General features: G+C 44.0%; 1 protein-coding gene across 1 annotated transcript in view; it reads left to right on the top strand.

Moving 5' to 3' along the window:
* The window catches only part of RIPOR2 (RHO family interacting cell polarization regulator 2), a 64,132-nt gene that overhangs the window by 26,650 nt on the left and 12,811 nt on the right, over positions 1–24,671 (top strand). The window contains 12 exon segments of the mRNA XM_061448945.1: positions 5,498–5,624; positions 6,868–7,023; positions 7,711–7,789; positions 8,058–8,081; positions 9,116–9,169; positions 11,854–12,003; positions 12,915–12,978; positions 17,043–17,086; positions 18,323–18,448; positions 19,117–19,265; positions 20,273–20,402; positions 22,425–23,114. Of these exon segments, the coding sequence (XP_061304929.1) occupies positions 5,498–5,624; positions 6,868–7,023; positions 7,711–7,789; positions 8,058–8,081; positions 9,116–9,169; positions 11,854–12,003; positions 12,915–12,978; positions 17,043–17,086; positions 18,323–18,448; positions 19,117–19,265; positions 20,273–20,402; positions 22,425–23,114 (1,793 nt within the window).

The raw sequence follows: 24,671 nt of genomic DNA, 5'->3' as shown, positions 1-24,671 counted from the left end.
TGGCCTTTCACCGGCTGATGTAGGCTTGGGAAGTGTGCTTGTCAGTATAGCCATATGCTGCTATTTAGGAATCTCATAGCCTTGGACTTTGATGGAAAAAATGCAAATGATTTTGTTTTGGTAACCAAGAATAGTTCTTCAGATGGAGCTCACATGCCTGTACAGCTCTGGTGAATGCTACTCTGCACAAGGAAGGAGCAGCCCAGTCACTGGGAGCATAAAATGTGCAATCAAAGCCACAACTCATGTAATCCAGTGACCAGCAGAAGACACCCTTCTACAGGTGCTTCCAGGAGATCCAATCCCACAGAAATGTTCCTGACATATTCAGGAATTACCAGTAATGCTTATAAGTGTAAAAACTCTTGTGTGAGAATTAAGTTTCTTGTGAAAGTTTTTATAATGCTCCTGAGTGCTCTTACCCATATATTATTGTCAATTCTTTATATTAAAAAAACATCCACAAGAATGTCTACATTCTCATCCAAGGTGCATACTTCTGTGCCTTCTAGGAGTCTAAGAAACATGGAAACCATAAATTCCAGGTGGTTATTTGGGATACTGGCCCTGCTGGCCTCATATTGCCAGGGTGATTCAATTAAATAAGAAGGAAGAAGTTGGAAACTAAATATTAAAAATTACTAGACTTCAAGCTACAAAAGCAAGTGACACCAGTTGAAGCTGTACTGAATAAGTTCAGCATTGAACCGAGCCTGAGTAAGTTCAGAATTGAGCTTGCTTTTTGGATTTATGAGTGCAAAGCAGAAAGAACTTCCTGGCCTTACGTGACTTCTAGGGTATAACCAGTTTCTTCCCTTACTGGATTTATTCTTTTGGAGGTGCACATTCCTGAATGTGATCTTTCTGCAATTAAAAGTTTTTATCTTTGGCCAGCTAGTCTGATAAACAGAACATACCTTGACATAGATGAAAGAGGGACATCTTTTCTTTCATTACTCAAGAAGATACCAGTTAATTTGTTAGACATTCCCCAGGTTTGCAGATAAGAAATGTTCCTAGCATGCAAAATAGAGTCAGTTGACTTCTGTAGCCATCCACTCACATCAGTTTAGAGAACACCCTTAGTTTACCTTAACCTAAATAATTACCACCAATTTTTAATGGGCACCCTGCAGAACACAGATCAGCAGAAGGAACAACATACAAACCATCTCACTGTAGGGACTGCAGCTGCTTAGATCCCAAGTGGACCTTGAAACATGTGTCATACAAAAAAATAATACAGGAACAAAGGATTATCAAGGCTCCTTTCATTCATTGAGTCCTACCCCTCATTCCTATTCAGTCAAGGATTATGCATAATCCTGAAGTGTCCTTGAAGCCTCTATTCCATGAACCCTCAGCTGCAGAGAGCTCCCTAACAGCCTACAGCAAACCCTAGACCCAGAGCTGTAACCATAGCTTCTACAAGGAGAGAACAGGGGGAATCAAGGACACCATTACCACTAGGATATTCATTGCAGCTTTACGTGGTTGCTAGCACATGTGTACCAAACCCAACGTCTCAAAATGTGGTGAATAAAAAATACTATGGGGAAAAAGCAAACCAAAAGGGGCCATGCATAAATTAGTCTAGATTTAGCACATATGTTTCTGATGGAATTTCCCCTCTTTTAGCTTGGATTGATGTCCATGCTGTTTGTCAAATACTTCTGCATTATGGGAGGTGGGGGTTCATGCTGAAGGTGATGAAGAGAGGGCAGCCCTATAGATGTGATGGCCTTGATGGTCCCTTCCCCTCTCATTAACTCAGGCTCAGCTGTTTTCCCATTTCCAGACTGAAAGGAGAGCTGGGAAAGGGGACTTTTATTTCCCTGGGGACAGAGACATCATCAATTATCTGCCATTCCCTGCTGCAAGCTAAGCTGTCAGAGAATAGGGCAGGGAAAGAGTACTGATAGGATTTCACCTTATCCCTTGACTCACTGATGGGCTCATCATTCAACTGCCATGCACTTAGCACAGGCAGTACTAATTATATTAATTATGTTTCTGCATTAGCAGTAAGCAGACTGGTGCCTTTTTAAAATGAAACGTAGGTGGTTCATTAGCTAGATATAAAAATGTAAGCATGGTCAGTGCGTCCACTGCTGAGGTGGATCTCTCAAATCTCAAAGGCATTTAATATCGTTTTAGATGTTCAATATGCTTTATATTGAGAGCAAAGCTTATGCTGTATCTAGAAGAGAGGAGCATTATGTCATATAACTACTAAATGTAGACTTAGAAACTTGATCGCTACATTGGAGTACTGCCAAAATCCCCTCAGTAGTGTTCATCTGTAGGGATACCAGTCAGGTCAGTAAAAGATCCTTGTAGACTGAGCCTTACTGAAATTATTATACTATTGACTGTATCTATGCACAGAAACAGAATACAACTGTATTATTAAATGCAGAGGTAGGTCTATTTAGTTGATAGCACAAAGGCCTGGAAATGGCTTGAGGCAAAGTATATTACAACAATGTGACAAATACTCATTACTCAAAGTGTCTTTGCTAGATGCAGGTATCATAAATAATCCAGTGATGTGGTGCCCATATGCAGCTGGTGTCTATGTGAGTCTGGGCTAAGAGGCTGCTGCTGGTGGAGTCAGTGTTATTTTGTAAGGTCAGTTGGAAGTATTTGAGATGTCAACAATGTAAGTTTAAATCTCAAGAACAGATTGTGTTTGTACAGTAGGGTCAACCTCTAATCTGACAAACTGAAAAGTAACTGGGAGATTTCATCAGTTCCAACTCTGTTACCTCCTTTAATCACAGTTTTCTTCTGTACAGAAACCAAACATACATTAATCACTAAGATTATATATAATATAGAGAGAGTACAAGCCTATCTGCACTCTTGAGTTCTGACCATTTTATGCAAAAGCAAAGCGAAAGCAGCTCCAGGCAGGTCTACAATTTGCATTTCAATTGCGCTTATTCCACACTTCCTTCTGGTATCTCTGGGAAAGTCTTAGCTACTAAAGCATTGCAAAGCCATCTGAGTGCTTGAGCAAAATAAAGAAAATAAGTAAATTCCTTTTCCAAAATTATGAAGTTTTTAAGTTTACCCAAAGGAAAACCAAAACACTTCCAGTCTCTCTGCACATGGTCACATTTGGACACAAAGATTTTGTTCAGCGGGAAACCAATTCATCTTTCATTCACATTAATACAGAATATATTAATTGTGTGGAAGACGTTAGCATTTTGAGTTTTGTATCTAAAGTAATTATATTTTTATAGCAAATGTGATCATGATTAGCACCCAGCCTCAAGCTGGTTTTATTCCTCTTATTTTTTGAGGAATGGCTGATGTTTATGCATTTAAATCTCCTCTGACTGTCAGTGTTGTTTAGCTTCTGCCCTCATAGGTCTCCAGCTGCTGTCAGGATGTGTGTTAATCATCCTATCAAACGATGCAAGCACTGAACGCTTGCAAGGGATTTTCTGCTCCTTGGCTCTCTGGACCCACTTTTAATGCAAATCCTTGTATGCAAATAGGAGCATTCGGCACGCAGCTTAACCATCTTCGGGTTATTTGCAAAACCAAAGGGAACTTGCTAGACAGACTCCCAGAGTACTGTGATGGGGTGGTTTCAGCTTTGTCTCGCAGGAGCTGGTTCTCGGTTGGGTTTGAACTGTCAGACTGGCATGGGTGGATGCTGTGCCATCTACTGGGATGTGAGGTGTGACCCTGGGAGCTGCAAAGTAGCTTCAGCCAGGTGCTGGGTAGCTGCAAGCCTAAGCAGAGCTCAGCTCTGCAGAGGTGTGCCGAGAGCCTAAGGGTGCTAGGGGTGAGTATAGGGCCAAATTCGGGCACTCACTGACTGAAGAATCAGGTATCTCCAGCTGTGGCTTGAGCATGTTTACCTCTGTGCAAGTTAGCTAAAGTGCATCCTCACTGCAGTTTCTCCAGAGCCTGCAGACAGAACTGGCCTTAACTGCAATTGCAGCCCATGTGGTTTGCCTACTCACATGCCCACTGCAGCCCTTGCTTCCAAAACAGAAAGAGGTACACTGTTTTGACTGTGCAATAGAGAAAGCTTCACATTACTACTAGCGCTGGCAATGCAAGGACTGAAAGAAGCATTCCTAGCAGAGCTCTTGCAGAAATGCTCCTGATAAAGCAGCACTTCAGGCAATGCAGTCCTCTCCACAGAGAAGCAGTAGCTAGCCATTACACGTACTGCCACCTCAAAGAGTATTTGCCCAGCTTAGTGCTACTAATTAAACATAACTGGATGGGGCACAGTGTTTCCCCACATGTTTGCTTTCTCTGGTGAGTGTTTGCCATGCAGGAGCCATGTAGCTTTGGCGCTTATCTTTAATAAATAGGCTTGATTGTGAAGGTTTACATCGTAAATCTGTCACCTTCACAGGTGAGTGTTTTTTTGGGCGCTTGTGATCATTCCTCATCTGTGAGGATGAGAGGATGATTTAGACTCTCACCTCCTCAGCCTGCAGGTCATGGTCTCACCAGGCATCATCTCCATTGCCTGCAGCTCCAGCCCCTGCCACACCATACTGCCTTGGCACCAAACTCACCCCTTGACCCAGCTGTTGGAGAGAAATGAACTGGGACCATCTGGGTCCAGCATTGGAGTTATCGAACCATAGAACGGTTTGGTTTGGAAGGCACCTTAAAGCTCATCTAGTTCCAGCCCCGCCTGCTGTAGGCTGGGACACCTCACACTAGATCAGGTTGCTCAAAGCCGCATCCAACCTGGCCTTGAACACTGCCAGGGATGGGGCAGCCACAACTTCACTGGGAAATTTGTTCCAGTGTCTCATCACCCTCATAGTAGAGGAAGAGGGAAGCATCCCCCCTTTACCCTCATGGCAACAGCAAGTTGATGGAGCTGTTACGAACAATGCCACTTGTTTGCTATTTCTGTGCTGGTTGAAATCACCTTAGTTTGGTGTAGATGCTGAGATGGGCACTGGAAATGAGTAAACACACAGAGCAGGGGCTTCCTCTCAACATGCTGAAGCCCCCTCCCAAATGTGTGATACGCAGAGAATATGGACTTGACTCATGCTGAATGATCCCTCTTTTAAAAATGTTATTATATGCAATATCATTTTGCAGTGATGGTGAGTGCACCCTAAGAGCTCTGCACCCTCCCAGAGTAATCTCCAGGACACCCTGATGTAGCAGATGGGGACACCAGAACTGGAGGAGAAGCATGCCAGGCATGGCAGATATCAGGGATGGCACTGGGACTAGTTCCTAGTCCCACAATTAGACCCTCTTGGTGTCTCTGGCACATTTTCAGTAGATCCTGGGCTGTAAGTCAGAAGTTAAAATCGGACCATTTTATTTTTGGGTCAGGACAATTTGGCAACGCAAACAGATTCGTGCCCTGGCTCACGGCTCCTCCTGGGATTTGGTTACCCCTTACCATAACTAATGGACACCAGGCAGCCCCAGCCTCACTGCCTGCCTCTTATCCTCCTCCATCACTGACCTGCTTTCTGTTGTTTTTCAGGAATATCATCCAGGCTCCCTGAAATCATGTCAATAGGATCACACTCATTCTCTCCAGGAGGTCCTAATGGGATTATTAGAAGCCAGTCTTTCGCTGGTTTCAGCGGGCTTCAGGAGAGACGCTCCAGGCAAGTGCTGTGCTTTCTAAGGGGAATTTCCAAGTTGGGTCCTAAGGGAGCACTGGGGTTTAGGGGTGAAGGTGGAAAAGAGGTGAGAGAAGACTGCCTTCTCCCTGACTTGTGAGAGGAAATCTAGGCAAAAATCTTTCTATGTATTGTTTGTATAATCAAGCTGTTACCATCTACCTTAACTACCCAAGTGCCTGTTTGCCTCTCCCCCATTAATGCAGGGCTTCCTCACATGCCTCAGAGCTGTGAGAGCATTTCAGAGAATCATTTTAATTTACTAACTTATGCAGTGATCTTTTCAACATGAGACATGTGCTGGAACACAATACGCTACCCACCGCCCCCAGTTTAAGACTGTTCCTGCCTAAAAGACAGTTTTTTCCATTGCAGTGCTGCTATGAATTCGAAACACCTCTGTTTCCCTTGCAGGGCTGCCTGCCTTCATGCCCTGCTTGAAACAGGGCAGAGGTTAGCTTTAGAGCCTTTCCTTGCACTACCCTTTAGCTAGACAGGATTTAGGGCTTTGAATCAGGCACTTAGCAAGTTATCCAGTCCCCAGTGCCCCCAGAGGCTACTTTACAATTAATTTTATCTTGTGGAAATCACTATCTCCTGGTGCCGGACCACCAGTTAGCAGCTGAGGAACAGCAGGCAAAGGGCCGCCTCCTGTTGTCAGGTCAAGCCAGCAATGGTTGTTAGATGCTGACCTGTCCCCAGGAGATTCACTTATACGTAGCACAACTATTCTCCCTCTTCATACAGAGCTAAATATGGTCCATGCTCAAGACCAGAGGCGTGATGCTGTCCTCCAGAGGCACTCTTAACTGAGCCAAATCTTCCTTAGGAGCCCCCACATTTTATGGCACAGATTATCTGGGCTCCCTTGTGTTTCTTGTACCTGGATGTAGCTCAGCTCTTTTATGGCTGTGGCTGAGCAATGTGAGGCAGGACAGGCATGGTATAAGACAGAGAAACGTCTGATGAGCCTCATAGTCAGCGCGGCATTTCCAGACCTGCATTCATATCTCAGGAAGGCAACTGGCACATCAAAAGCCTACAGCGCATGTCCCGGGCTGCTCAGACCTCTTAACCTGTAAACAAACACAGTCCTTCAACTGGCAGGCACAGCACCAGATTCCTTTCTGCTAGCAGAGATAATATCAGAAGATTTCTCCAAGCTACGCCTCCCTTGAGATGGTTGTGATTTATAGGGATTTCCTCCTCTTTGATGTTCATTTTGCAGGTGTAACTCCTTTATTGAAAATTCCTCTGCACTCAAGAAGCCCCAAGCAAAGGTGAAGAAAATGCATAATTTGGGCCACAAGAACAGCACCACGCCCAAAGAGCCCCAGCCTAAAAGGATGGAAGAGGTCTACCGAGCCCTGAAGAGTGGCCTGGAGTAAGAGCCTTTATCCTGCTTCTGATTGACACTTCCTGTGGCATTTTATAGCCTAGAGAAATGTATCACAGGAACAGGGATCCTTAACTGTAGGAGAGGAGCATATACCTATTGGAGCCTGGATTATAACACTTAGGATCTGAAATACTTGCATGGGAAACAGGAATACAGGGGGCAGAAACCCATTTCCACTGAAATTGCTAGGAAAGCTCCCAAAGGCTGGGGTTTCAAAATCAGATTATTTTTTCTTTACTCTGAATTTCTTAGAATCCTACTAAAAATAGATTTCTTAGAATCCTATCTCCTTTGAGATAACATCCCAGACGATAACCGGGCTTTAACCAGCCAGATACAAGGGCAGTAACTGGAAGGCACCAGCCCACAAAGTAAGCAGCAGATTAGCAAACTTGAAACTGGCTGTTCAGTGAGAGGAGAACACCAAGCTAAATAAGTGCTATACACAGCTAATATACAGCTAAAACACAGCTGAATACTTGGCTCCTATTTATTCCCCCAAAAGCAGCAGGGAGCTGCATTTAGGACAGGTTGATGCGGATGAGCTCTTGTCTGAAAACATATCCAGTAAAGAAAGACATTTGTTGGAGAGATTTTCTTTTAGGATGATCAGCAGCCAGCTCACTGTGTGCTGCAGAGTTCATGCGTCCTTTCTCTGGCTTGTGTTTACAGTGAGTATCTGGAAGTTCACCAGACAGAGCTGGATAAGTTGACTACTCAGTTAAAAGACATGAAAAGAAACTCACGCCTGGTACGTGTAATGCTTTTTCATTGTGTGAATGCACAGTGAACCTCCTCGAGGTGCTGGGGCAGCCAGGGGGTGGGAGTGGGATACTGAGACATTGCACTGATGCTCTTCTTCCCTTCCAGCCCTGGTCTTATTTGTGACCAATTTCTGATTTCTATTGACTGACAAATGTTACTTTCTCACGGTCCATCAAATTTCTCATAGTTCATCAAGTTTCTCATAGTGCTGTTATGCTGCAAAATTAATCACAGTTTTGTGCTTTCTGTTGCAGGGAGTCCTGTACGATTTAGATAAGGTATGTTACTCCCTTTGACACTGGTTTTGCAAGGAAGTTAGTACCCTTACAGTATATAGGTAGCTGGCATGGGAAACCTCTCAGCCAGATCTAATGGTCAGGCCAGCACTGCTGAGGGAGAAGTTATCTGACAATTTGCTCTTGGAAAGGAAGAAGTCCCACTCCCCTCCTCTTCCCAGGGATATTATCCAGAACCTCTGGCAACCAGATGTGCTCACTAACCCAGCATCAAACTTACCTTTTCAGCCCTGTCACAGGGTCCATCAAGTTAAACAGGCTCTGGGACAAGCACAGGGAAGGAAGGAGACCCCTGCGCAGGGGAGGAGGGAGACAGAGGAATGAGACCTCCTATTGCTGTCAGCTGCCAGCCATTAAAGCTGTCACCTTCTGCAGCATGGCCCTGCCAGATCCAGGTGTCTGGGAGGCTGGCACAGGCACCCCAGGGGGGTCTTGTGGGAGCCGGGTCAAGCCCTGGCTCATCCCTGCTCCTGCCAGTTCCTGGTTAGGAAAAGCTGGACATATTTCTCCCTGCAGGAAGATTTGGGTGAAACAAAAAGGAAACTTTCAAAAATGTTTCCTGAACAAGTCTGGCTTTTTCTTTCAGTCAAAATGCCAGGCCTGGTTTTGCTGTCAGAAAGTGTTTGCTAAGGAAGAGAATGGATTTTGAAATGCAAAATCTGATCCAATTTTAATACTGGGTTTCAAAGTACTTGAAAGTACAGTATTTTGGGTTAAAAAGGCTCTCTGCGTTTGTTTGTTTGTTTTCTCATTTAAAAATTTTAAAAACTAGAGGAATCCCATCAAAGACAACCCCTTTTTGAAAATATATTAGGCGCGCAAGTCAGTGAATTCTGCTGTCAGCAGCAGATTAATGGTAGCAAGGTGGGCCAGCTGATTCCAGATTCAAGGGCACTGAAACCCTCTGTGTTTTGAGGAGTCATCTCTCAGATCCATGGGGACTAGCAGAGAAAGTGTGGTGGTGTCTTACTGATTTGTTTCATGTGCCTCACCCTCTACCTCTTCCTCTCCTCCAGCAAATCAAAGCAGTCGAAAGATATATGAGAAGGCTGGAGTTCCACATTAGCAAGGTAATGAGCACTCCTATCCTCTTTCTTCTGCATCTGCTCCTATGTTATTATGAAAACAAACCTTTGGCCTCCTGCTGCCCCTCTTCTCCAGGGAGGCTCACTTGATGAAGCCTCTCCCAGATTCAGTTATTTTTACTGTGATGGGCTGGTCATCAGAGCCAAAGAAAGGCTTCCACATGGTTTGTAGTCCCTGAGGTGCAGCCGTGCCCTGAAACACTCCCACCCACTGTTAGTACAGAGAGAACATAGGGTTTGACACTGGCTGGGAAAATCTATCTCGATGCACACTTTTTGTTAAACTATAGGTAGAAGGAGAGTTGCATCTGAAAGTAATTTAATTCAGCAATTGTCTCTACCGTACGCAGCAGCTAGATTGGATTTATTCCTGGATTTCACTGCTAACGCTTTTGCTGCATGGTTTGGGGCCCACGTCCACTTGATCACATCAGTGAGAGTATTCAGTAGAGGTAGTTGTGACTAATACATTTTACAGCCGGGCAAAATCCATGGCATGTATTCTTCTACTTATAAACATATCTGCTAGTGATTAGTTGCTTTTCTGAGCCTGACAAAAGACTGAATTATTTTTGATGGATGAAATGTCTTTAGAGAGTCATTTGAAAAGCATTCATGCAGCTTGAAGTGCTCCAATTATAACAACCCATCCATACCTTTCAATTTGAGTTTTCTCTTGCTCTTGGAGCTAGAAAAAAAATATAAATCATAAGGCAATAGACTGAGATTTTGTTCCCCAAACCACCTTCTCTCTTGCTGGCAACATGAATGGCAAAATTAGTGCTTAAAAAACATTTCTTTCCAAGTCCTTCCCACTCCAGCCTGCTTGGATTTAATGGCTTCTGGGCTTATTATAGGACTGAAAAGCACCGAACACAAGGGGTAATGCTGGTCAGTATTACTCAAGCTTGCCGAGTACATTAGTTCACTTTCTGTAACCCACAACAACAGAGACAAAAGGAACTGAGCTGTGCTGTGCTGTGTTAAAGCTTACAGGCTTGGGCAGGTAAAGAAACATCTTTCTTTGCAATCATAAAATGGTTTGTGTTGGAAAGGACCTTAAAATCATCCAGTTCCAACCACCCTGCCCTGGGCAGGGACACCTCACACTTAACCATGTTGCCCAAGGCTCTGTCCAATAGAGAAGGTCTTTTTCAGCAGCACCAAATCAGAGCCAGAGCAATGCATTCTGCCCCATTCCATAGAGAAACCAAAATGAGGGAAGTGGGAAGCACAGCAGCAGAGCCTGTGTATTTAGGGGGCAGATGAGCATGCCCTAGCCATGTACACATGGCAGGGCACAACATCAACCCTAGGCAAACACTTCACCCTGATGGCAGAAGTAAATACCAAGTGACAGCTATTTATAGTGTCTGTCTTTAGCTTGCTGACTTACAAAAGACATAGCAGTGACTCCAAGAGGCTTATTTTGTAACTTGGAAATGGCAAAATGCTACCTGTGCGCCCACTACCCTTTGCTGAACTCTTTCAATTTGCAAAGCAGTCCCTGTTTTGGTTAGTGATCCCTCAAGTCAGAGGCTTCAGACATCAGGTATCCAAGCTACCCTTGGAAAAAACTTAAGGCTTTGAAGCTGTCAGGAAGACCAGTCCCATTCCAAACAAATAAGCAACAGCACATTTTGTTAGAGGTTAAACAAGGCTTAGAATATGGGATTTGGAACATCCCTGGATTGTTGCATCAGCCTTATCTCTAGTGCAGCAACAAAAAGTCATACATTAACAAGTCAAGGTACTGGATGCGTTCATAGAGAGAAATTCTGCTGGGAAACATATACATTCACCAGCTATACCACTGTGGACTCTTCCTGAACCTCTCAGATGGAATAAATATATACATTTAGAGCAGGGATTAGAGGGAAAAGGGAAACCAAAGCTTGAGACTTGTAAATCCATTGCACTCTGAAGCTGGATCCAGGTGAGCAGCGTGTGACTAGGTTTTTGCAAAACTTCCAGAGTGCTTACGAAATGTTGGGTGCCCAAGTCACGGCAAAGGAGTTTAACAAGATGACAAGGAAATTATCAGCCTGAGGGGCTGAAGTTCAATTTGACATCAGCTGTTTCTAAGCCCCTTACTTGTGCTGATTCTGACTATGACTCCCAGTTTCTGGAGGATGGGCAGTGAGAATTCCAAGAATCACTTCCACTTTCCAACACTACCTGTTGGTCAAATACTGCAACAGCTTTGATGCATAGCTGACCTTAGCAATACAGAAGACATTGCTGGCCCTGTTAAATGTTCCATTTAATGCATCCAATCCGATTTGGCAGTGTGAGCATTGCAGTTGCCTTTGAAAGAGTTTTTCCACACCAATATATTTGAGAGGCTTGCTGCATGCCTGCTCTACAGTTATGATTGCACATAACCCCACGTATGGGGGAAAGGGAGATGCTATGGTTAAAGGCAAGCAGGGCAAACAGGTGAATTGCTGGCAGCATTTACTGTAATGAGATTTTTACATTGGAAGTGATTTTTATCTTGTGTTTCTTTTTCACAGACTGTAACAGTATCACAGCTTCATTTGCTCAGCCCCTCCATTGGATCTAACCGCTTGGCTGAGTTTCCTTACAATGCAAATGACTTCATGGCTGGTTTTATTTTGATGGGGTTCTTGTTTTTTTTTCCAATACGCTTTCCTTTTTCCCACTAGGTGGATGAGCTTTATGAAGCCTATTGTATCCAAAGACGTCTCTGCGATGGTGCCAGCAAAATGAAACAAGCCTTTGCAATGTCTCCTGCCAGCAAAGCAGCTCGGGAGAGTTTAACTGAAATCAACAGGAGTTACAAGGAGTACACAGAGGTACAGCCTCATCAGTTTGCTCTTTTTGCTCTCATGCTGTTTGAAGGCCATGGGAACTTTGCCACTGGTTTCAGGGAGAATTTCATCCAAATAAAGGGATCAAAAGCAAACTCAGCAAAGAATTATTACTTATTTGTCTTCAACTCGATACCTAGTGAGTTAGAGAGGGTACATGGGCCCAGCAAGTTCCTTGAAATAATAATGTTTATGCTCTATGAGAGCAGGGTTACACCCAGGAACTGCTGCACAAGAAAAAAGCATAAATCTGCCCTGAACCTACTTACACTCCAACCACTGCAAATTTGGGGATAGCAGGTTGGCTGGAACCCACATGTATACAGATATCTGCTGCAACCCATCCTATTTTACTTACTGTGATCTATTTTATTTAAACAGGCAGTAGATGAACAAGGGTCTAATAGCGCTGCAAACATCCCAGCATACAAGCTGTAACACCCTTCCTAAATCTGGTGGAAGAACCGGATTGGGTCCAATAACGCCTCACAGAGCCTTTTTTTTCTTAATGTAGTTCATGTTAAATCATTCTGGGAGCCACTTTGGCATGGAGCTGCTGCTGGCACATCTCCTGGCTGGAGGGGAATGGAGGAGTGACCAGGTCATGCTTCAAGGGCCGCAACTGCCCTGTGCCAACGGGAGGATTACAGTGCAACAGAAGAAGAGCTCAGGGTTACATTCAGCTTTGGTGGGAGCAGGCACAGCTCAGCTGCCATTTTTAGGGTCAGACGTAGCTAAAGAGCAAGGATGGCTCAGCGGACTGATTTTATTGCAACACAGCTTTCATCTGCATGACAGAATCTTCCCTTCCAAATAGACCTTAAAAAAAAAAGGAAAAAAGAAAAAAAGGCAGAGAGAGGGTTTGTCTGACCTCACCGTTCTCTTTTCCAACACAGAACATGTGTACCATAGAAGCAGAGCTGGAGAGCCTATTGGGGGAGTTTTGCATCAAGATGAAAGGTAATTGCCTTTTCACCTTTCCCTCCTTTCTCCAAAATAGTAGCAGCCACTGTGCATGCTAGCGAGACACACTGCTGTGATGTGTATTTATGATAGGCGTGGTTTGCCCCCCACCACAGGCATTGTTCAGCCCTCAAATCCCCAGCTTACACCCCTGCACACTGGAAAGGATCACAGAACCAGGACCATCAAAGCTAACAGAGAGACATTCTGGGATACTGCTTCTTGTTTTCAAGGCTAATTACTTCCCTCAGACACTCCCCTGATAGCCAGAGCAATTCAGTTTCGAAGGCTGCTGTCCCCTTTGCCTTTTCATAATCCTTTAAGTAGATGACTGGGAAATGGTGTTGAATGCCCACGGAGCTGAAGTTCAAAACTTCCTTAATTTGACAACAGATGTTTGCAAGTCCTTTACTTTTGCTGATCCTGATTACTGCTATTTTCAAACAAACATAAAAAAGCAAAGAGCTGAGGTAGTTTACCATTTAATCACCTAGATAACTCTGTGGTGGCACCCACCTTTTCATTTTCCTCCTTGTCTTTATGACAGGAGACTTGACAGGTTTGCATACAATGGAATCAGTTTTACTTGAAGCACCAGTGAATCACTGGCTATTGCTAATCCTGTTATCCCTTTAAGACTCTTAAAGAAGAGATTGTAGGGGGATATCTTTTTTTGGATCTTCAATCACTGGCCTGAAAATAGTTCTAGGAAACAAAATCAGCATCGAAATACACATGCACTCTTAATTCTTCACTTGAAATCTTGCCATTTAAAAAATCTGCTGGTGCATTTTTTAAAGCTTACCAATCTCATACAGGGCTTTGATTCTGCCTGCCTTGTCACAGCTGAGTTAGTTGTTTCTTGTGGTTGCACTGACATGGTCTAGCTTAGATTAAGTTAAAATAGTTACTCTGTGCTCTCGTATGAGAGAAACAAGTGCAGCAGCTGTTAAGAGTTCTCCTAGCTCCATCCCACAGCACCAAACCTCAGGTTTTAAAGCCCCCACTCTTCAGTACTGGAAAGGCAGTCAAAGATGCATAGATGTAAAGTGACAAGATGAACACACAGAAACCAAGTCAGATATTGCTATACAAAAACTCACAGCAGAATCATAGCATGAACATGCTGAAGGAAACATGAGGTCACGTAGTGTAGAAAGGGCACTGCATCACACCAGGTGCCGCAAAGCGTTCCTTTACTTGCTGTAAATGCAGCGCAATGCACAGTTCCTGACAGCAGGACATGTTGCAGAAGATGTCATGGTGTCACAAACGTCTGTGCTGAAAAAGGTCTGGCCCCTTCTACTTTCTATGTCCAAATCCTCCAGCGAAGCTTATGAGCTCTCAAGAAGTCAGGTGCTGCATTCATGTGCGAGAGCTGAGCACAAACCTTGAACAACAGCTACCTCTGAACACAGTTCTCGTAACATAAAGAAGCCCAAATTAGAAAATAGCAAAGAGAAATGCTGTATTGTTCAGTATTCTCTAATTAGGACATCTAAGATTTCTATTTAGATAGTCTTCCCTAGGAACAGGAATACAATAGGACAATCCAGCCACTGCTAAAGCTGACAACAGCTCTAGCACAAAAGCCTGCAGATCACAGAGCAAGCCCCTCCCTTAAGTTATACTGCAGTATATCCAGCTAACTTTAGGATCTAATTTAAAATCAAAGCATTCCTCTCCCCAAATCTTATCTGTTCCTAGCCATTCCAGTGAAAGTTATTTTTACGTTGTGCCCTCTGTCACTTACACTGAAAGCAAGCCAAACTACACAGCGCTGCCAGGGAGCAGGGGACCCACACTGCATTTTTACAACTGGTATTCAAAAAAAGCCCCCCCAAAAGCCTAATTATTTTTCAAAATAAAGAGAATAAACTTCTCTGCAGGCTTAGATTACTGCTCAGGGGTTAATCAGGTGCTGAAATTAAACAGTGGAAATTTAGAAGTGCCTGTATGGAATCAGTGTGTCCTGTTACGATGTGTAGGGAAATGCCCCTCTGCCTCTTGGAAGTACCAAGATAGCAGGAGGTGAAACACCCAGCTGTCTCACACACGGAACGCAATACACTGGCCTGATGCACCAGGGGCTCTGCAGCATGGAGCCCAGCACCACAACCGCAGTCCATGTGCCCACATGTCCAGCATCCTGCACATGGGCAGGGCTGCACAGGCTGTGTGAGCTTCAGGTGGCCCTGCCACCTTACCACAGCCACGTAAGGACCCTATTCCCTAATTACTTGTGCTGACACCCCAGGAGCAATCACCCATTCCATTTACACTACAGGCATGGTGCTTGTATAGTAGCCATTGGCTTCTGCCATGTGTTTGGTCCCCAGAAGCCAGTCAGTTACCAAAATGTTGTTTCCTAGGAAAGTACTGTATCCCCTGTAATCAAATAAGCTCTTAGTCCCCTGTTCATCAGGCTGAAGAGACTTGACAAGCCTGGTTAGGCCAGCCACCACTCACAGACCTTGACTCCAGACAGCATCCATGTGGAATTTTAAGCTGTGCTTCCCCACCCTCCAACCCCATCCACTGAGCAAAGAAAGGACCTTTTATTTTCCTCAGATACTTCCAGTGATGTATCCCAGCAGAGATCAAATTCACTTATAAAAGTGTGCCTGGGGAGAAAGAAGCAGCAGTGAAGTGCTAGTAAGCTTGAATTATTTATAAACAGTAAATAAACTAGGAAGGAATTGGTAATATGAGTGCTGTGCAAGGGCCCCTCTGTAAGGGCTGCACAGTAAGACGACTGAAGAAAACTCTTTTCTGGTCAAAGAAATGGAAGAGGAGGATCAAGCAGGCCACAGGGACAGGCCACGACTGCATTCAGGGATGGGGACTAATTCAGCCCAGCAAATAAAGCCAATACTAGGGCTCACCATACTTGCTTTGATTTTAACACACCCATATAGGTTCAGTCATGGCATTTTAAGACAAACGCAGCCTGAAGACCCCAGCAATCTTGGTTTCATTCCTTTCTCTGCCACAGGCTTCGTATGTCTCCTCAAGATGGTTTCTTTGGGCATTGCTACACTACTAGAGGCATAGTTTTAGGCTTACCCAGGCAAAGCTGGTAAATTTCTATAGCAAAAGAGGTGCAGCTCTCCTACCTACTGAGGAGATCTGTGAGAAAGGGGAGGATCCCTCTGAATGAAAAACCACCAGTTCAATCCTATAGAAGAGAAGGTCGCAAGGCTAGGAGAGGGACAGTAGCTTCCCTGGGATTTCAGCATGGTTCCTCAGGAAACTTTCACTTCATATGCACAGCGCCAGTATAGAAATAGCATCACCATGTGCTGCCTTAAAGAAAAAATACTGAAAAGATCAAATAAACACTAGTGCTTTGCTGCACTACTCCCCCTCTGGGGAAAGATGGGTAAATCTCATTTTACAGATGTCAGTCACTTTTTGTGATGTATTTACTATTGAAAGATACTCAGCTAGTATGGGAATGATAATGTTAAGGAAATGCCAAGCAGAAGGAGCCTGTCTCATTTACTGTCTCTCTATTAAGATGTACTAAAAGGGAATCTGTGTTAAAATGTATAGCTCCATCTGATTAGTGCTAGGAAGCAAGCAGTGCATGGTATTCCACAGCTCACCTGCACCATGCGATAGTAAGGGTGTTAAGCCGAGCTTCTGAAGCCAGATGATGTCAGGAAGCTGTTTCTTCTTTTTGTATAATTATTACATAAAAGGAAACTTGGAGCTCTTCAGGATAAACCAGGTGGGAAGTGCAAGTCTTTCTTATGCAAGAAGCCCCAACCCAATTCATTATGTACTGGAAAAAAATAGAAAGAAAATTAAGATTGATGATCTTAAGGTCCTTTCCAACCCTAACTATTCTATGATTCTATAAGACTGGGGGGAAAGGAGGCAGAAATAAGAGGGGGGTTACAGACACCTCCCAGCAAGTGGCTGAATGGGCTGTAGGGTGCTGCCACCCTTTCCTGTCCAAGCACAGCAGCAGTGGCCTTGGGCGCCCCACTGCAACCCGCTGCCGGACACCACCGGGCCCAGGCCCTCCCATAGCCCCTCATGTCTTTCCTTCTCAGGTCTGGCTGGCTTCGCTCGGCTCTGCCCAGGAGATCAATACGAGGTATGTTTGCATTGGTTTATGGTTTATTTAATAGTAAAAGAATCAGAAGGCAGATTTCTGCTGCTTTTCACATCAAAATGAATAAGACCTTTTCACATCAGCACCCCAAGAAACAGCAATTATTTTTCCAGTATACGCTCTGAAAAACCTTATAGTTCTCCTTATGTCTGCCTTTGCCAAGGCATCTGTCGGAAGACCTGAAAATTATAGTCAGAGCACTGGATAATGTCTATTAGAAGGACTACAAGTTTTCTTTATGCTTTTTAACTTTTAAAAATTTTATTTGTGACAAACTTTTCTAATTCCCCTGGAAAATGCATATGTCGCATCCCATGCATGTAGAGCAAACTGAACACATCCTTACTGGATGCTAAGACTTTACTTCCTCATAAAGCAGAGCAGCAGAAAGAATAACCATTTCTTGAGACCCAGACATTACCTGCTATGAGTCTGTGTCAGGATCTCTGGTCAGTACAACATTCCAGTGGAGAATATTATCAGCAGGTTAATTAAGTAAAAGCCTCCAGCTCTATAGAGAACAGAGCTAACCCTGCAATAAATCACAGTGGCTTGGTAATGGATCTCCCCAACCTGTACTTCCCAGATGTCTTGATCATTGATTCATTTGTTCCCACTCTCATTCCCTGTGAGAAATCTCTCCTGATGCTTTCATGCCTGCAAGCGTGTGCTTCCCCTGTGGGGCCAATTAGTTGGTACAGCTCTCTCCCAGGCAACCCCGCAGCCCAAAATGGGCTTGCTGCTCTTATCACTTCAAATTGTCTTACTGCATTGTTATATGCATCACCGGGCAGCCAAAGTCTCACAGCTGGCGAGGCCTCTGATGGGGGATACCCATGAGCTCATCTACCCTCTCTTCTGCCTGGGAAGGCAGCAGATCCAGCAAGCTGTAGATGTCAGGAAATGTCATGGGGGCTTTCATCCTGCCCTCCTCGTTGCTGCTTTCCTGCAAATAGTGTTAAAACTCCTGCAGCTGGTTGTCATCTAGGTACACAAAGGTAAAAGCTGGGGCAAGAGGTACATTACCAAAAGTGTTTAGGAGAGCTGGGAGGCACAGATACTGCAGGATAGACCTTTTCCTTTTGGCTTGATGGGGAGCAGCACCAAGTCACTACCTCTTCCAACGTTTTACTGACCCTTTTCCCCAGTTCTGCTTCTGATTTTTGTGCATCACGAGAGCAGATTTCTCAAGAAAATACGAGGATTTCTCTTTTTCAGATTTTCATGCGTTACGGTCGCCAGCGATGGAAACTGAAGGGCAAAATAGAAGTGAATGGCAAGCAGAGCTGGGATGGAGAAGAAATGGTTTTTCTCCCTCTCATTGTTGGATTGATTTCCATTAAGGTACACATGCTGACTCCTTTGCCTGCAAGCAAGGAGTCATGAAGCTGCCTTCTCACGCACTATCAGCATCATTAAACTCTTCCGAAATGAGCTATCATTAGTATTTCCAACATACCTACTAGAGTGATGTACTATAGTATTGTCCATCCTAGATGCTGTGAGACTTACTAGTTTGGGAGTCTTGTGGAGAGGTTATCCTAACTCTCCCCATAGCCTCACATCACTCTCCAGGAACTCAGATCAGTTACATCAAAGCAAGGGAGCACTGGAAACCTGTTTACTAACAGCATTCAAGAAAACCACCAACAAAAAAATATAAACCAAATATAAAAAATATATAAAAACCAAAAAATCCCAGTCCTGATGAGTTTGTTAATACTGCTCAGATAAGAAAGCAGCATCTGTTGATCTGGAGAAATACACAGGTCTTTCCACCACTGCTCCATCCACTGTGAGGGTGGTGAGTCACTGGCACAAGTTGCCCAGAGAAGCTGTGGCTGCCCCATCCCTGGCAGTGCTCAAGGCCAGGCTGGACGAGGCTTTGAGCAACCTGGTTTAGTGGAAGGTGTCCCTGCCTGTGGCAGGGGGGTTGGAACTGGATGAGCTTTAAAGATCCCTTCCAACCCAAACCACTCTGCGATTCTATGTCTTTTTCTGGTCTCTTACAGGTCACAGAAGTTAAAGGACTTGCTACTCATATCCTTGTGGGAAGTGTTACCTGTGAGACAAAAGACCTGTTTGCAGCTCGGCCTCAGGTGGTTGCAGTAGACATTAATGACCTTGGCACAATAAAGCTGAACCTTGAAATCACCTGGTAGTAAGTACAACTGGTTGGTTGGTTAAGCAACTGTAAAAATTCACTGCAGAAGAGAAAAGGTCCATCCATGTAGTCTCTTCTCTTTATTTTGCTTACTGCTGAGACAGATGGGAAAGGAATTGTAGCCCAAGTTTGGGAGACGAGAAATAGTTCATGGCCAGCCATAGATTCGTTGTGTTACCTGTGGCAAAAGGGGTTTGTGCCTGGTTTCGGCTGTTAAATTAGATTTGGTAAGTACTGACATTGAAAGACATGTGAAACATATAGTGATGAGAGATCATAGAATTGTTTAAGTGTAAAATTCTTCCCTAAGCTCAAAAGAGGGACAGAACTGAGTGCTCATATGTGCATTCATTTTTTTAATATTAGTGTAAAGTTCAGTAGATTGTCTTGGATTTATGCCAGCCTAGCCAAGATCAGAAGTTGTCCATCTTTAAAAGCCGGCTTTTAAGGGCTTCATTCACCATGAGGATGGTAGGAAATCTCCTAGCATTGCCATATGTGTCTGCATTGGTCAGCACAGTGTTAGGATTCAAACCCAATTCTCACTGCATTTTAATGAAATAGGTAAATGAATAAGCATTGATGTATTTAACTTTTACAGTCATGTATGCTGTTTCTTCTAACACAATAAACATGAAGTCAGCAATAACAGCTGCTGGTTTCCTTTATAATGCAACAGCTCTATTAATAGTAGAGCACCTTTCTCATTAGTATGTGTGACACTTGGTAACTCAAATCCAAGAATACTTTTCATGTGAGAAGAATAACTATGCTACATAAGTGATGTCTGAGAGTAGAACACTTACCAGAACAGAAAACCACACTTGGGAACCTGCTGTCTAATTAGCAACATTTTCTTTTAAACATTTCTGTTAAAAGAACTTGCTGCCTCTGGGTTTTGATGTGCTAACAAACCACCTTTTCAAACATCCTTTCTGTGGACCTGAGCTTCCTTCTCTCTCAACCTAACAGCCTTTTGTTTTTCTCTGCTTGTGTGTCCGTAGCCCCTTTGATGTTGAAGACTTGACCCCATCTGCAGGAAATGTGAGCAAGGCATCTGCTCTCCAGAGGAGAATGTCCATGTACAGCCAAGGCACTCCTGAAACACCAACCTTCAAGGACCACTCATTCTTTGTAAGCTCTGTTTAGCTTCATGTTTATGTAATGAGAAGCCCTAAAGCAGTTCAAGTACTGAAAATATTTCATTGCTTTACACATTGAAGCTTTTTTCCCCTGGTTGCAGCAGGTTACCCTTACAAATACTTATAATGAAAGTGCATTCCTAGCTGCTAATCCTAAAAGGTGGCCGTGGTCTTGGCATCTTTCAAACTATGTGGCAAATTATTGCATACCTATTCTTGCCTGCCTGCTAGAAAACCTGAATCAGCTTTTTAAAACGTGTCTTCATTTTGTAACAGTAGTTAAACAACCATTACAGCACTAGTATTTCTAATGTATCCCATGCTAAAATTTGTTCCCGTACCTAAGCTATTCATAGGGTGCTCCCACATTTTTGTGTGAATCAAGTCCTGACTGCTTAATCAGGACTGCGTATAAACTGAATAGACCATCTGTACAGATATGAATTTTACAAGTGCTGAATCCCATGCCTGTAATCTAGTACACTGCTGTAAAGCATTCATTTAACTTGCCCTTCCTCACACCCTCTTTGCTTTAACTGTTGAAGAAATGGCTGCATCCCCTGCAAGACAGGCCAAAGTTGACAATCTTAGATGCTCTGCAAGACACTTTCTTTGACAAGCTTCGTCGCAGTCGTTCTTTTAGTGACCTGCCATCGCTCAGGCTAAGCCCAAAGCTAGAGCTATATGTGAGTCTTCGTTTATGTTTGGTGAAGGTTTTTGTCAGTCCCCATGTGGCATCTCCATTCCCCCGCATGCTTCATGCGTCGCTCTCTGTTGCAACTCACTCATTTTGCTGACTGATTAGAGGGGAGAACATGACTGTGAGCCCATGCTGCTCCCATTGAATCAAAATTCCTCTTGGTTTCTACAGGGATAATGATCAGAAGCCAACTATCTGTGGGCAGAGAGCAGGGCAGGAATACAAGCTAATGGTATTCTCTAAAAATCTCCCGCTGCACTGATTGATGTTAAACATTTGCTTAGTAACATGACTTTCAGATGCTAAAAGCATACCCATATTGAGGAAAAGAAGAAATAAACCTTCAAGTATAATTATATTTAGGGGGAAAAAAAGACTGCTAATAGTGCTGGGGAAAAAAAAAAGTTTTTGGCACCTTTTAGCACCTTGCCAATGCGTGCATGTCTATGGTTCTTTCCAGCAAATCGTCAGCAAAATAGTAGTTGCCTTTCATCTGTGCTGTGCATTTCTGTGAGTTGGCCACAAAACAGAGCAAGATCTGTAGGTCAGATAGGCAGGTTGTGACTCCTATAGTGATTTTTCTCTATAGGTCTGTCAGAGACATGACATGCTGTGATCACTTTTGGGTCTGTATATGCTGGTTTTGTTTCCTGAATGATCAGTGGCCTGGTCAATACATCACCACAGAATTCTTTTTCATTTTGGCAGAAGCTCCTGTCGAATGAGACTTCTATATAACTCATGCTCAACAATTAGGAGAGATATCCACATGCAGAACAAAATTTCAACAGAAAAGCAATAGCACAGTAATGTCACCATTTAAATGCCATGGTACTAGAGAAACTTTTGGAGCAAACAGCACTAAATTTTGGGGATTGCTACTTTAGAAGTCAGAAAATAAATACAAGAGAAATCTATAATGGATAGGAAAATGCATACAGGGTGGCTTACGTACAACTCCATTAAAAAGAGACATGTTGCAGGAACTGGAGAAGCTCACTGGAAATGCTGTCTGAGGGAATCTGGTAAGACAAGCAGAGTTTGGGTCTCTGTTCTGGGACTTGCTTCCTAGAGCTCTCTGCTTACCGGAGAGATGCTGAGCCCAAGTGTCCCAGCAGTTTTCCTGCTGAAATCAGGAGCGGTGCCAGATGAAAGCAGAAGTTGGATCTGAAATGTCTTTCCCGTCTTTCAAGTCTCGAATGCTTCTTTATTCCTATTCCTTATGTTTTTATTTCCCAGGCACACACTGTATTTTTTCCCTCTTTCCAGTGCTGAATGAAAAACATTTTATCTCCTTCTCTATTACCTTTTCAGTCAAATTTGCCAGATGATGTCTTTGAGAATGGAACGGCGACCACTGAGAAACGGCCTCTTTCTTTCACTTTTGGTGACCTGCCTTATGAAGACCACGTGCCCCCTGCCAACTCAGCAGAGCCCTCTTCTGCTCATGTCAGCTCCAGCCCCGACATCACTGCGACCCCCACCCAGCACCAAGGTCTCAACTCCTCCAAGAGCTCAAGCCTGGACTGTAGCAGCAGTGACTCCCGCAGAGACTCTGTCACTGAGCCGAAGGACCTGCTGTCCCAGGGAGAGGGCGCAGTGATTGAGAACAAGAGCACCACAAAGGCAGCTCCTGAAGTTTGCCGAAAGACCTCTGATGCTGGGAGCGATCATGTCTTCCTAGAAACAAGTGTCCCAGTGTCTCTCCTGCAGGACACAGATGAAGGTTCAGAGCTCAAGCCTGTGGAGCTGGATACCTATGAGGGTAACATCACGAAGCAGCTGGTAAAAAGGCTTACATCAGCTGAGGCACCCATGATCCCAGAGAGGCTGCTGTGCGAGGGGTCAATTAGTGGGGAATCAGAAGGATACAAGTCTTATCTGGATGGAAGCATTGAAGAAGCCTTGCAAGGGCTTCTCTTAGCTCTTGAGCCACATAAAGAGCAGTATAAAGAGTTTCAGGACCTGGACCAGGAGGTGATGCATCTAGATGACATCCTAAAAGTGAGTACGTTTTCAGAAAATACTACCCTAAAGAAAATCTGAGTGGGTAGAATCTCCTCCCCTGCCTCGCAAACATCAAAGTAGGGCTTTTGGAGACCAGTAAAACTCCGCAGTAGCAGTAGATTTGCTCCTGCTTGGAGCATCCTTTCACAGTGTTCAATTTTTAAACTTCTGTGGTCAATGATGTGCTTACTGTAGCCTTGTATTCTCCAGCAATGGACCTTTTAACGTGGTCAAAACCTGGGGGAAAAAGAAAAAGGTGCAGTGGCAGAGGGGTAATTAAATCAAACCCTTCTCTCTCACTTTTGTGCCATACTGAAAATCAGATTATAGCCAACCTTCTGCCTTTTAAATCTATGGGTTGCATCCTCAGTGGGTGTACTACTGTGGAGCTGTGTAAAACTACATCAGCTGAGGATCGGGCCTTGCAGCCATAGAATCTGAACCTTCTAAATTACCAAAGGGATTCAGATGCACGAGTCCTGCTAAAGGTTGCCATCCCCACATCACCTAGGCTTCTTTCAAGCCTTTTCCTCTTTCCCCCCTCCATTTTCAAAATGAGAGACATCCTGTCATTACATCAGAATGGACAGAAAGTGTTGACAAAAAGAGAAGTGTTTTGCATGTGTGTTGTTAATACCTTTACTCCTGATCACTGTGACTGGTAACAACTCTAGAGGCGTTACTGTGCAAAGAGTATTATATGGGAAATAATCATTTCAAATGCTTCATATTCATATGCAAGTCTGTCTGCTAATCACTTAAGCCTCATCATTCAAAAACATGGCAGAGGAGGAAGGAGGGATGTGTTTATCCTTCAGAATCATCTTTACACAAAAGCTTTGTTAATATCCTTGTTCCCATTGGTGTTTGCAGCTGCATGGTACTTCCCCAAGTTAAGTGGTTTTTTAACAGCCTGTAGCCCCTGGGTTTTGCACTGTTTCCCAAGGAGGTTCAAGCAGGCAAAGCTACCATTACTGTTACTTTTTAACTTTCTGGCGGCTCTGCAACTTGTACAAAGAGTTCAACTATTCAAACAGCAGAGGGACAATGGAGAGTGCTTATTTACACTCCTTTTATCAGAAGTTACAAAGGATGGGATGGGGGGGAGAGGACACATGTACGCAGACAGGATTCCTGCACTCTTGAGATGAATTGCCTCTTCCAGATCTGCTTATGTCTGGGTGTCACCTATTGATCAGCTTGCATTGCCAGCAGCCATGCTGGACTCCCCATGCAAAAATGCTGAGCTGGAATCCAGCTGTGGCTGAAGAAATCGCTCTTGGCCATATTAGATGGGCAAAGAAAAGAAGCCCACATGTTGCTGTTTGCTTTTGCCTGAAGAAGTCCTGAAAGAAATGGTAGCTAAAACAGTCAGTGCTGGCAGAGGAATCAGAATACAGCACCCACCTGTGTCATGGAGGTGATGGGAAGTGTGTTTGACCGGCTCCTGGCTGTAGAGTCAAGTGCTAACATACAACTGCTATAAAATTAATACTGTGTGCAAATGAACTGGAAACAGAACCCCCCTCAGCTCTAGAGCAGCTGGTGCTGAGT

This window comes from Pezoporus flaviventris, unplaced genomic scaffold (genome assembly GCF_033815535.1).
Source record: "Pezoporus flaviventris isolate CSIRO_AGI_PZ_B2104156 unplaced genomic scaffold, CSIRO_AGI_Pfla_v1 ptg000007l, whole genome shotgun sequence".
In the NCBI taxonomy this organism is placed as follows: Eukaryota; Metazoa; Chordata; class Aves; order Psittaciformes; family Psittacidae; genus Pezoporus; species Pezoporus flaviventris.
This window is presented reverse-complemented; position numbering and strand designations above follow the sequence as displayed.